The sequence below is a fragment of the Conger conger genome, chromosome 19 (genome assembly GCF_963514075.1).
Source record: "Conger conger chromosome 19, fConCon1.1, whole genome shotgun sequence".
Taxonomy (NCBI): domain Eukaryota; kingdom Metazoa; phylum Chordata; class Actinopteri; order Anguilliformes; family Congridae; genus Conger; species Conger conger.
This window is the reverse complement of record NC_083778.1, coordinates 9752865-9766723: the sequence shown is the minus strand read 5'-3', so window position 1 is coordinate 9766723 and position 13859 is coordinate 9752865. Positions and strand designations below refer to the sequence as shown.

The window sequence follows — 13859 nt, the reverse complement described above, 5'->3', positions numbered from 1 at the left end:
GCGAGACACGCTGTTTCAGACGCGGGGCTGTGTTATTAGGCTGAGCGTTTCCTCTTCCTCCTCTCCCTCTCTCTGTCTCCTTCCCTCTTCTCTCCCTCCCTCTCTCTCTCCCCCTCCCTCTCTGCCCTCTCTCTTTCCCTCTTCTCTTCCTCCTCTCCCTCTCTCTGTCTCCTTCCCTCTTCTCTCCCTCCCTCTCTCTCTCCCTCTCTCTCTCCCCCTCCCCTCTCTCTTTCCCTCTTCTCTTCCTCCTCTCCCTCTCTCTGTCTCCCTCTCTCTCTCTTTCCTGTCTTTACTAAAGTCCTTTAATTTCTGCTCGGAGATAATGCTTTGGAGGGGGGTGGGGGTGGCTGGCTGGCTGATTCTGGTTCTGGGGCTGACAGGGTGAGAACAGCTGCCTAATTCTCCAGTAGATCAGCTCTGGTCTGTACTGATGGGTGTGCTCTCACAGTGGGGTACAGAGCAACTCAGCATCTCTCCCCTCCTCCCTTACCTGCAGGATCAGATATCCTATTAGGGCAGCCTGTAGCCTAGTGGCTAAGGTTCTTGACTAGCACCGGGAAGGTTGGTGGTTCAAGTCACAATACAATCAGTGCAGCTGTACGGCCCTTAAGCCCACATTGCTCCAGGGGTAGGGGCAGCATAGGCTAATCAACTGTAAGTCACTTTGGATAAAAGCGTCAGTTGTTAACCCTTCCCTGCCCCTCTCTCCCCAGCGCGCATCGTCAGGACCAGGCAGTGGTGTGAGATGAGGCCGTGTTTGGAAGATGAAGGCTGTGATCTCTTAGTCAACAGATCGGGCTGGACTTGTACACAGCCCGGAGGCAGAGTCAAAACCACGACGGTGAGTTCACAGAAACAGCCTTTATCCGGTGCTGCTAATGCTGCTAATGCTATTAATGCTACTAATGCTGCTAATGCTACGAATGCTACTAATGCTGCTAATGCTACTAATGCTACTAATGCTACTGATGCTACTAATGCTACTCATGCTACTAATGCTACTCATTGCTGCTGACCGCACTGCTAAAGTTATCACAGCTGTCAACAAAAGTGCTGCTGCCTTTCCAACTGTGTAAAATAACGGCACCACGATTACAACAACTTTGTTTGCAGTGCGACGACTGTAATAACGCTCTGTAAACTTACTGTTACCAATTAGTCAAAGCAGTGCTACTCTTAGTTAAATGTGACATCTCTTAGTAAACTTACTGTTATGACTGCTTAATAACAGTGCGACAACTAACAGCTCTCTGAAAAACTGTTACAACTCAGTCATAACTACTGTACTACTACTGTAATCACTTTTTAATAACAATGTTACTACTGTAATATATACTTAATAACAGTGCTGCTACTGCAATAGCTTTTAAATAACACTGCTACTACTGTAATAGATAAGTAATAATCGTGCTACTACTGTTATAGCTTTTTAATTACAGTGCTACGGCTGTTGCAAATGTGATAACGCTGCAACAACAGCTTTCTGATGGACAATTACAACAATAAATATTGTGATGATAGCGCAACAACCGTTGAACCGTCCATGAGAGTTACAACCGTCTCAGCCCTCTCTGAAACACGTTTCTATATTACCAGCTCTGGCTCATAAAAATTCCGCTCCTCTCCCCACCGAAAACGCAAGCGGTGCTTTGGCTGGGAGCATCAAACGCCGCGTTTACCTGAGCAGACCTTAAAGACGCGTGACGCAAACACGGAATTAAGCCCGGGGGGAAGCCTTCGCTTGACTGTAGCAGGCATCGACCGCGCGCTTAATTATCAATTACAGGGAAGCGGTTTTTTATTCCGGAAAGGTTCAGATTACACTGCTCCCCTGCTGTGCCCTCCCCCCCCCCCCCCTCCTCCCCACCACACAACACCGCCACCACCGCGTTCCGCCAGCCGCCGTCTCTGTAAATACCTCCTCCGGCGGAGGGAATGACAGTTTATTCAGCGATACTGCCCCCTGTTGCCTACGTTCTGAGTGGCACGGTCGTAGATAAGAGCGAGACTGCAGGGGGGCTGTGCACCAGCGCAAGCATAGGCGTTTCAGTGGAGATGAAGTAAAAAATAATATCGAGAAAGTAACAGATGGTGGAATTTTAATAATGCGAAGCGAAATACCGGGGGGAGGCAGTCGATAGAGCCGGAGACGGGGAAGGTGTGAGGACCAGAGACACCTGCCCCGGCTGACTCAACGGAAACGTTTTCGCGATGTCGCTGCAACGTGGTGCCAAAGTTATAATTGTCCTAGTTGGCAATTGTGGTAAACAACAGCATGGTTATTATTTTTGTTCCCGTTTATTTTTATCTTCTATTTTTTATTTCAACCAAAAATGCGCAGAATCTCTCCAGAGTGAAGCATCCTGAAAGGAGTGCATACTGTGTGTAGGTTTGATTTGTGTTTTTGGATTATGTGCGGTTTTTATTCTTTGCGTCAAAACCCTGTCTTATCGGTCACTTTGGCCCTTTGGTTTGGAATTGGCAGTAGAATGAGGGCAGGCTGAGCTTCACTCACACGCAGTGATGTGTAAATACAGAGCTCATATTCATGAACCTTCCCTCAGATTGTCACAGCAATCATTTTCACTGCCTGCACCTGGGCGCCATAAAACTGACCTTTGACCTCGTTGTGTGGGAGAGTGGGAAACTGCTGTCAGCACCATCCACGACATCCACACACACACAACCACGCAGGCATACACACACGCATATACAAACACACTAACACACAGACAGACACACACTTACACTAACACACATACATACACACTAACACATACACACACACACACACACTCACACTCACACTCACACTGACACTCACTCACACTCACACACACAAGCACACACACACTACCCCACACACACACACTAACATACAGACACACACACACACACACACTAACACATGGACAGACACACACACACACACTATCACACACACAGCCTGTGCCCCTCAGAGACATCAGAACGTTCCGATACGATGGCGCGCGTTGCTGGGTTAATTAGTCAATGAAAGTGCTTTGTTTCAGCAGATTCGTTAGACACAGCTCGTTTGCATCCCTCCTTGTCTCAGAATGACACCAACTGAGCATCCAACACGGAGAAATACTCACCCTAATCTCCTCATCCTGCAGCCATGCCCAAAAACAGCCTGTTTAAAGGAACTCTCGCACCTAACCTGAGTCAAGTTCCAAAATATGAAGCATGTCGCTGTTGGTTATTGCGTGTAGCTATTCCACCTGAAGAGGTCACCTAATTAACACACACACACACACACACAACCATGCAGGCACACCCACACACACACACACTAAAACATACACACACACATACACACAACCACACAGGCACACACACACAAACACCCACACACACACACACACACACACACACATACACACACACACACTAAAACACACAAACACACACTCACACACTCACACACACACACACACTAAGACACACACACACAGACACACACACACACACACACATTAACATACAGACACACACACACACTCACACACACACACACTCTCACACACACACACACACACACACACTCACACTAAGACACACACACACTCTGCAGGTCTCTCCTGATATGTTCTGAGAGCGTCAATGACACAACAGTCCCGCTCTGCGCGTTGTCCGTGAAGCACATCAGCATTAGCCCACTCGTGAGGACCGATCGTGTCTTTATCCAGGAGCTGGAGGACCCTTCTCCCTCGCCTCCCTCCCATGATCACCCGAAAGCTGATAGGCAATCACGCACACGCCGTGATTATTATCAGCGGCTGAGGCACTGGAGAGCTGAACCTCTCATCGCAGGCTTGCCGGCGGTGAAAACTACGTCACGTTTTCAGAAGCTGGTTGAGGGGGATCGTTTGACCTTAGCCAGGCCGGTTTGACGGAGGGGGTCATGACCTGACCCTTCGTGTGATGACATTCACACAGAGGCCTGTGGTCTCCACACTCTCACACAGAGCCCTGTGGTCTGCACACTCACACAGAGCCCTGTGGTCTACACTCTCACACAGAGCCCTGTGGTCTACACTCTCACACAGAGCCCTGTGGTCTACACACTCTCACACAGAGCCCTGTGGTCTACACACTCTCACACAGAGCCCTGTGGTCTACACACTCTCACACAGAGCCCTGTGGTCTACACACTCTCACACAGAGCCCTGTGGTCTCCACACTCTCACACAGAGCCCTGTGGTCTGCACACTCACACACAGAGCCCTGTGGTCTACACACTCTCACACAGAGCCCTGTGGTCTCCACACTCTCACACAGAGCCCTGTGGTCTCCACACTCACACACAGAGCCCTGTGGTCTGCACGCTCTCACACAGAGCCCTGTGGTCTACACACTCTCACACAGCGGTGGGCCGCGTTCACACCGCTCCGCCTGAACAACCCCCCAAATTTTGGGGGTTTCCATGGCCGGCCTGTAGCGTAGTGGTTAAGGTAAATGACTGGGACACGCAAGGTCGGCGGTTCTAATCCTGGTGTAGCCAAAATAAGATCTGCACAATAAGATCCGCAACATCCGTTGGGCCCTTGAGCAAGGCCCTTAACCCTGCATTGCTCCAGGGGAGGATTGTCTCCTGCTTAGTCTAATCAACGGTACATCGCTGTGGATAAGAGCGTCTTCCAGATGCCGTTAATGTAATGAAATGTAATGAAATGTAATGTAATGTAATGTAATGGAAATGATTGAGCGGCAGGACCGAAAGTGTTACTACATTACAGCCGAATAACCGTCAGCGACAGTTCTGTGTTCGGGCCCTGTTTATTCCTGCTCGCAGCAATCCAGCTTTGACGTTAACGCACATTTAAGGTTCCGTAATCAAGCAGCGGTCGCCCAGGTAACTGGGCTTGATGAATAATTGTGTCCTGCTGAAATCGGTGTCTTTAAAACTAAAGTTAAATATCCTTCAGTGTTGGCCTCCCCGTTTCCAGACCCCGGTCTCTCGATGTCCTCAACACTTCCCGTTTAGTTTCTCATTCCTTTTTCTCTGCTTTCCCCTGGATAGCTGTGTGTGTCTGTTGATTGTGTGGTGGGGGTGGATCCAGTGGCACAGCAACTTGACATTTCTGCATCTGTCCATATTCGCGACAGCTTAATAGGCGGATGACATTTAGAATTGTGTCTTAAGAGGACGAAAATACTTACGTGTGTTACAGACAGAGTGCAGCTTATGCTGTGCAGTCTAAAAGCCTCAGAAAAATGTATTTACTCATTTCTGGCTTGAGAGACTGAGAAGGAAATCAGACACTGGGTCAAACACTGCACTGTTTTGGATTCAAATACATGTCTACGCTTTACCGAGCTTGTCTGGTGTATTTGAACCGATGAAATCCTCTGAAAAAAATCGCAAACCCCCGCCTTCAGGTCCACTCGGTCGGCTCGGTTGCCCCAGGCAAGACGAAACGGAGCACAGGAGTGTATTTGAACCCGAAACTATCAGACCGCGCCCGAGGCGGAGTCGGGTTGGAGGCTCGCCGGGGTAAACGGGGGGGAAGCAGGAGCTTTTTTCCCCCCGCGCTTCGCTGAAACACACGGTCTGGGGCTCGGTGCTCTCAAAGCAGCTCGATGTTATATTCAGCGGTAGCTTACAGCTAATCTTCTGTGTCAGCCTACGCCAGGGGTGTCCAGTCTTATCTAGAAAGGGCCGTCGTGTGTGCAGGTTGTTGTTTTAGCACAGGACTAAGACCGCTGATTCTACTCGTCAAGGTCTTGATTAAAGACCACGACTGGTTCATTAGTATAATCAGGTGTGTTACTGCTTGGTTAAAACAAAAACCTGCACCCACGCCGGCCCTTTTAGGATAAGATTGGACACCGCTGGCCTACACGGAGCCTGCTCCTGAGTTTCATGTGAAAAACTACAGTACCCAGCACTTACACTCGTGAGCACTTTATTCGGTATTTATGACTTATATTTAGACTTATTGGTCTTCTGCTGCTGTAGCCTATCCACTTTGGGGTTTGACGTGTTGTGTGTTCAGAGATGCTCTTCTGCATACCACTGTTGTAATGTGTGGTTATTTGCGTTACTGTCACCTTCCTGTCAGCATTCACCAGTCTGGCCCTTTTCCTCTGACCTCTCTCATTAACAACACGTTATTGCCCGCAGAACTGTGGTGAATCAGCAGTTTCTGAGATACTCAAACCGCCCTGTCTGGCACCAACAATCATCCCATGGTCAAAATTACCGAGATCACATTTACTTTTGATGTGAAAAACAGCTGCACCTCTTGACCACGCCCACATGTTTTTATGCTCTTGCTGCCACATGATCGGCTGATTAAATATTTGCATTAACAAGCTGGTGTACAGGTCTATCTAATAAAGTGGTCACTGAGTGTATGCCACATTATTATATAACAAATACAATGTACCTTACTTACTAATCCTAAGTAATAAAACGGGTTACAGTGTCAGATATAACCTGAATAGGATCTGTTCTTGGGAAGGTTTAATGGCTGTTCTTGTGAAGGTGGTGTGTTTAATGACTGTTCTTGTGAAGGTGGTGTGTTTAATGGCTGTTCTTGTGAAGGTCGTGTGTTTAATGGCTGTTCTTGTGAAGGTGGCATGTTTAATGGCTGTTCTTGTGAAGGTGGTGTGTTTAATGGCTGTTCTTGTGAAGGTGGCGTGTTTAATGCCTGTTCTTGTGAAGGTGGTGTGTTTAATGGCTGTTCTTGTGAAGGTGGTGTGTTTAATGGCTGTTCTTGTGAAGATGGTGTGTTTAATGGCTGTTCTGTTCTTGTGAAGGTGGTGTGTTTAATGGCTGTTCTTGTGAAGGTGGTGTGTTTAATGGCTGTTCTGTTCTTGTGAAGGTGGTGTGCTTAATGGCTGTTCTTGTGAAGGTGGTGTGTTTAATGGCTGTTCTTGTGAAGGTGATGTGTTTAATGGCTGTTCCTGTGAAGGTGGTGTGTTTAATGGCTGTTCTTGTGAAGGTGATGTGTTTAATGGCTGTTCTTGTGAAGGTGGTGTGTTTAATGGCTGTTCTTGTGAAGGTGGTGTGTTTAATGGCTGTTCTTGTGAAGGTGGTGTGTTTAATGGCTGTTCCTGTGAAGGTGGTGTGTTTAATGGCTGTTCTTGTGAAGGTAATGTGTTTAATGGCTGTTCTTGTGAAGGTGGTGTGTTTAATGGCTGTTCTTGTGAAGGTGGCATGTTTAATGGCTGTTCTTGTGAAGGTGGTGTGTTTAATGGCTGTTCCTGTGAAGGTGGTGTGTTTAATGGCTGTTCTTGTGAAGGTAATGTGTTTAATGGCTGTTCTTGTGAAGGTGGTGTGTTTAATGGCTGTTCTTGTGAAGGTGGCATGTTTAATGGCTGTTCTTGTGAAGGTGGTGTGTTTAATGGCTGTTCTTGTGAAGGTGATGTGTTTAATGGCTGTTCTTGTGAAGGTGGTGTGTTTAATGGCTGTTCTTGTGAAGGTGGTGTGTTTAATGGCTGTTCTTGTGAAGGTGGTGTGTTTAATGGCTGTTCTTGTGAAGGTGGTGTGTTTAATGGCTGTTCTTGTGAAGTTGGTGTGTTTAATGGCTGTTCTTGTGAAGGTGGTGTGTTTAATGGCTGTTCTTGTGAAGGTGGTGTGTTTAATGGCTGTTCTTGTGAAGGTGGTGTGTTTAATGGCTGTTCTTGTGAAGGTGGTGTGTTTAATGGCTTGGTCCTTCAGTGCCAGGAGAGCGAAATCAGGCCTTGTACTGAAGAGGCTTCAGTGTTACAGAGGAACACCGTGTCAGACGTGTGCACTGAGAGAGAGGGCTCGTATTACTGCTGTCAGGGACGTTTCACACAGACTGAAGTGTGTGTGCCCTGTCCATCAGGGAAGAGACGGGAGCACAGAGGCTGGGAGGAGGGGTGTGTGAGTGTGTGTGTGTGTGTGTGTGTGTGTGTGTGTGTGTGTGTGTGTGTGTAAGTATTGGATGGGGGATTGTGTGAGTGTGTATGTGTATGTGAGTGTGTGTGTGTGTGTGTGTGTGTGTGTGAGTATTGGATGGGGGATTGTGTGAGTGTGTTTGTGTATGTATGGGATAGGGATGTGTGTGTATGTGTGTGTTTGAGTGTGTGTGTGTGTGTGTGTGAGTGTGTGTGTGTGTGTGTGGGATAGGGATGTGCGTGTATGTGTGTGTGTGAGTGAGTGAGTGTGTGTGTGTGGGATAGGGATGTGCGTGTATGTGTGTGTGAGTGTGTGTGTGGGTGTGTGTGTGTGGGACAGGCACAGTAACGTGGCACAGCGGTACAGACAGCTGCAGATGAGGACCAGCAGGCATGCTCTGCTCTGCTCTGCTCTGCTCTGCTCTGCTCTGCTCTGCTGTGCTCTGGTGCTGACTCTGCCTCTCTAATTGATCCCATTGGGCTGGCCTGCACAGGCAGTCCCATCCACAGGAGGGCTTAAGCAGAGCCGCCGCAGAGAGAGGACAGCTGCTCCCCTGCCCAAAAACCCGGCCCACCCCGCCGCCAGCTCCAGAGACACCGGGAGCTGAACAGCGTGTCTGAGAGGCGCTAACAAAAGCCCCGCATCACCCCCCGAAAAAACTGGGACACCTCATTAAATATGGACGATTTTTGAGCTTGCAGGGAGGCAGAAACCCGAAATCTTTTTCTTTACTCCCAGAACTAATCATTCGTCCTCTTTTCACAGTGCTGTCATTGTGCCATCCGAAGTATTTATTTGACGGAATGACTGAATGCGCGAGAAATTATTCTGCCCTGCTTCTCTTGAAAAGGGTCGAGATTAGTACAGTAATTTAGAATTTAAGAGTGATAGATAATTACAGTATCTCATAACCGTAAATATGCTTGGCTGGGTCGAGGAAGATCAGTGTGATGAGAGTGAGCAGTTGCAGCACGTACGATGGCGAGCACTGCATTCTGGGAGGCGTTTTGAACCCATGACGTGTGCTCGACGTTACCTTTCCCAAAAGTAGAACGGGCTCCCAACACCAGGGGTCTCCAACCCTGATCCTGGAGAGCTACTGGCTCTGCTGGTTTCTGTTCTCACCTTAAAATCAGCACCCTGTTGAGACCCAGGTAACCAGGTGAGGTGAGTTAATTCATCAATTAGAGCAGTTGATTACAGTTCAGTGCAGAGTAACAACAAAAACCAGCAGACCCTGTAGCTCTCCAGGACCGTGGCTGGAGACCGCAGACTTACACTAATGATGTTGCAAAAACTGTATTGGCATACTGACTTCCACACTCACGTCAAAACCACACTGACATCATGAGTCACACTGACCTACACACTGTCATCATGGCCGAGAGCCCGTTATAACTCCCACAATGCTTCGTTATCCGGGAGTTTTTGTGCAATGGAAGGACCGTGTGAACGTCCATACTTTTTACATTGGGTCTGCAGACCAGAGTGCCGTATGAAAACCGAAACATGAAGACAAGCGTCAACACCATGTTCAGACACATTAAAGAACATGACTTAATATCTTGTTTTATTGCTGTGTTAGCATTTGTGTAAACACTGTGTTTAACCCTGGATCCGCTCTGATGAAGCCCCTCCCTGTGATTTAAGGCACTATGATGTGACGGAGTCCCCCTTTCGTACAAACGCACCGGAGAGCCGCCAAGCCTGACAGGACAGCCCAAACCCCGCCCCTCGCCACCAGCAGCCAATGAACAGCCGCGCTTACTGCACACCGCCGTGGGCCCTGACTGCACAGTAAGGTACAGAGCAGTCACTTACTCACCACTCTACCCTTACTGTCCACTCTTACTGTCCACTCCACTCTTACTCACCACTCTACCCTTACTACCCTTACTGTCGACTCTTACTCACCACTCTCCCCTTACTGTCCACTCTACTCTTACTCTCCACTCTGACTCTCCACTCCACTCTCACTCTCCACTCTCCACTCTCCACTCTTACTCTCTACTCTCCACTCTTACTCTCCACTCTCCACTCTCCACTCTTACTCTCCACTCTCACTCTCTACTCTTACTCTCCACTCTCACTCTCCACTCTACTCTCCTCTCCAGTCTTACTCTCCACTCTCACTCTCCACTCCACTTTCCTCTCCACTCTTACTCTCCACTCTCACTCTCACTCTCCACTCCACTCTCCACTCCACTCTCACTCTCCACTCTTACTCTCCACTCTCACTCTCCACTCCACTCTTACTCTCCACTCTCACTCTCCACTTTCCTCTCCACTCTTACTCTCCACTCCACTCTCACTCTCCACTCTTACTCTCCACTCCACTCCACTCTTACTCTACACTCTCACTCTCACTCTCCACTCCTCCTCATCATTCCTACTCTCCTCTTTTGCTTGCATGTCACAGAGAAAGCGAGATTAATTGGCTCAGGAGGTAAGAGCGGTCATCTGCCTGTTAGGGGGTTGCCGGTTCGATCCCAGCCCTTGGTGTGTCGAAGTGTCCCTGACCAAGACACCAAACCCCCCGATTGGTTGGTGCCTTGCATGGCAGCCTATTGGCATTGGTGTGTGAGTGTGTGTGTGAATGGGTGAATGAGGCATTCATTGTAAAGCGCTCCAGGAACAGGGTTGGGCAGCCCTGCTCTAGCTGTTGAATGAGGTGAGCTTTGTTCGGGTTGAGGTGACATTTTGCAATCGGGACCCTCTCTTCCGACAGCGTGTCTGCGACTTACTCTGCCAACAAACGGTGAGATAACGCAGACCGTCCCGGGCAGTTTGGGGTCTGTTCTCTACAGCACGGGCTATTCCGTCAGGGAAACAGTACCGCCGCAACAGGCCTAATCAACGCACTCCCGCGCTCGTCGTTCTTCCGAACGCGGGGCGTGATGTCGTCTTTCACGGCATTAACGGAGACAATAACAATCCCTTAATTTACGATCCGCAGCAGGAGCAGACGGGGCCCCGTCTCTGCCCTCCGGAAAGTTCCGGGAGGAAGTAATATCGCCGCAACCTCGACGCGAGCGCAATTAAATCACACGCTCCGCAATTAGCCGCTTAATCGCATAATTGTTATCATACGCTCCGTAATTAGGCTGGAATCACATCGTCGCCTATTTGAGAGGAGAAGAAAACAGAATCCCGAGATGAATTACGGGTCCCCGTAAGCGGGTAGGGGTGCCGGCCGAGACGGGGGGGGGGGATCTTTCGAGGAGAGTGCGCGGGAGACGAGAGGAGAATAGCGAAGGCCTTACTGTATGCGGACGCCTCCGCTAGCCCGCGGACCAGCTCGTTCATTAGCATTTCACTTCCCCCGGAGAGGGCAGGGAGATCTCTCGCTAAGCTACGTTATTATCTCATTCTTCTTCTTCTTCTTCTTCTGCTTTTTTTGCGTGCGCGTTATTTGGCCGTAATTCAAACGGGAGTTGCTGAAGGTTGTCTCGAGGGGCAGGGCTGCTGAGCTAAATCAGGACCGGTGAAATCCCGGGGCAGGTGCCAGGACCAGGCCATCGGGCTAATTACCGAACGAAGCTGTAATTTGTCATTTTTAGAAATAATATTCATGCCCCCCCGCCCCTACCCCCCACCCCCTCGGTCCTGGGCTAAAGTATTCTTCTTTTCCACTTCTCTACCAACATTATTTTGTAACATTAAAGACACATATCTAAACAGAAATGTATCTGTTTTTTTCTGTTAATTGACTACTACGAGTGGCTTTGTTTTTAATTTCATTTTTAGCTTGGGGATATAGCCGCCTTCAACCGGGTAAGAGTACAATGGATAGGCTACCAGCACAGTTTTAAGAAGCTATCTGCCATACAATCATGTTCATCTTAGCAACCTGTGCAACCTAGAGGGCAGCCAAAAGCCTAGTGAAGGTGCTTGACTGGGACCAGGAAGGTTACAGGGCACAATAAGATCAGCTGTCCCTTAACCCTGCATTGAGAGGGGAGAGGGGAATCCAAGGGAGATTGTCCCCTGTTTAGTCAAATCAACTGTTAATAACTTTAGATAAAAGTGTCAGCTACTTAACTGTAATGTAATGTTTAGTGTTGCTGCTTCTGGTGTTAAATGTCTACAGTACGTCCAGTAAGAGCTGTGTGAGACTGGGTAACTAACCCCTCAGAGTGGTTTTCACACAGTCATAATCAAAAAGCTCATCGCAATCTGCACACACGCAGGACTGAAGCACCTCTTTGAAAACCCAGCCTGAGAGGGAACGCTGAGCTATCTGTACGAATACAGATATCACAAATCCCAGACTCAGCCGCCTTATTCTTTCAGCCTGACGTGTCCTTTAGGATAAACCTGGACGGTGTGCCTCCCACCTCCTCCTGCCTGAGGCTGCAGTAAAGGTCTAGACTCGTCTTGGCAGAACGTGTTTACCACACACCTCTGAAAGAGGGCCTTGGTGGCCCGTTGAGGCGCAGAGATTTCTTATCGATTCTTCTCCGCCTGACAGCGGGCTGTCCGATTTCGGCCGGGCTGAGAGAGTTTACCCCGACCGATAACCGCAAGAGAAAGCCGTGCTGAAATACGCTTCGCGCGCGCGGTCGGCTAATGAAACGGTTAATCGCGTGAAGCGGCAAGCGGCTTGAAATCATGAGCGCGGAACCGCTGCGGGATCAAGTTTTGCTCTTTGAAGCGTGGGCACTGCGACTGAAGTTGAACGAGAACGAGAGCGACGTTAAAGGAAAACGTCTTTCAGCCGACATTTCATCAGGCTTTGATTTAAACAGGCAAGCAGTCTGACCAGTTCCTCTTTCCCACCCATAACGCTTACCTGTGCTATAAGAATGGAAACATTGGCGGCGCCTTGGGTGGATAATAGCGCAAAATTAATACAGTCCATTTGCCATTTACTATACTTATTCGATGAAATACAAAAGACACCTCATTTTGGAAACCAAAAGTTTTCCAACTCGGCTTGCAAACAAAAATAATAAAGTGCCGTACATGCGTCGACGATATTAACACATCTGTGACGTCGTTGATTAAACGCCCTCCTTTTGGTCTTGCTCTAAACACCTGCAGTATTGCTTTGATTAAAAACCAGAGCAAGGCCCGGGTGCTCACCAGAACGTCTGCAATATTCCCAAGATCTCAAAATGGCAGCATCTGCAGAAAAATGTCAAATAAGATTTTATCCCCGATATTGCTTTGCTTGTTGACTGGTGGGTGACTCTTGTCTCCCCCCTGCAGGTCCCCTGAGGACAGAGAACACCGGAGCAGTGTGGACTCTTTACAGCAAGCTGCCTCCGGGAGTCGCGTCTACTCACCCGTCCACGGACAGCGCCCCCTTGTGCCTGGGCTGACCTTGACCGCGTCTCCGATTCCGATCCCGTTATTTTTTTTGCCCGGAGATCGGAAGACGGGATTAAAAACAGACTTCTCCGGGGGGGGGAGCCAGGCGGCGTTTTGCGGAGGGGATGGTTTCCGATTGGCTGAAGGAGAGGACGCCATCGCGGGATGCTGATGCCCACAGACTGGACTCCATGGCGACGGCTGTTTGGCGAAATCAAAAGAGCTGTCTGTCCTAGGCTTTATTTTTGGCACCCTAAAGTCCTTTTTATCGTCTGTCTGTTTGTCTTTTTCTTTTGTTGTTGTTTTTTTTTTTTTACAGACCAAAGAGAAACTGCATTTATGTCGGGCCAGATGGAACGGGTCGGAAACACAAGGGATTCTGGGAAATTAATGATTTCAGCTCTCAACGGGCAGCGAAAACAAAGAGACACACAAACACACAACCACACACGCACACATTACACACACACTGTACATGCGCACCCACACTACCACACACACACACATTCCACACACTACCACACACAGACACACACATATTACACACCTACACACACACACACACACACACAACCACACACACACACACATTACACACAAACTGTACATGCGCACCCACACTACCACACACACACACATTCTGCACACTACC

At 48.8% G+C, this 13859-nt stretch overlaps 1 protein-coding gene across 1 annotated transcript in view; it reads left to right on the top strand.

The window, feature by feature from the left end:
* Nucleotides 1–13286, top strand: part of LOC133119224 (chemokine-like protein TAFA-5) — a 64064-nt gene extending 50778 nt beyond the window's left edge. The window contains exons 3-5 of the mRNA XM_061229732.1: nucleotides 714–841; nucleotides 9545–9696; nucleotides 13106–13286. Coding sequence (XP_061085716.1) covers nucleotides 714–841; nucleotides 9545–9553 — 137 coding nt within the window. The 3' untranslated portion in view covers nucleotides 9554–9696; nucleotides 13106–13286. The remainder of the gene's footprint in view (nucleotides 1–713; nucleotides 842–9544; nucleotides 9697–13105) is intronic.
* The last annotated feature ends 573 nt before the right edge of the window (nucleotides 13287–13859 follow it).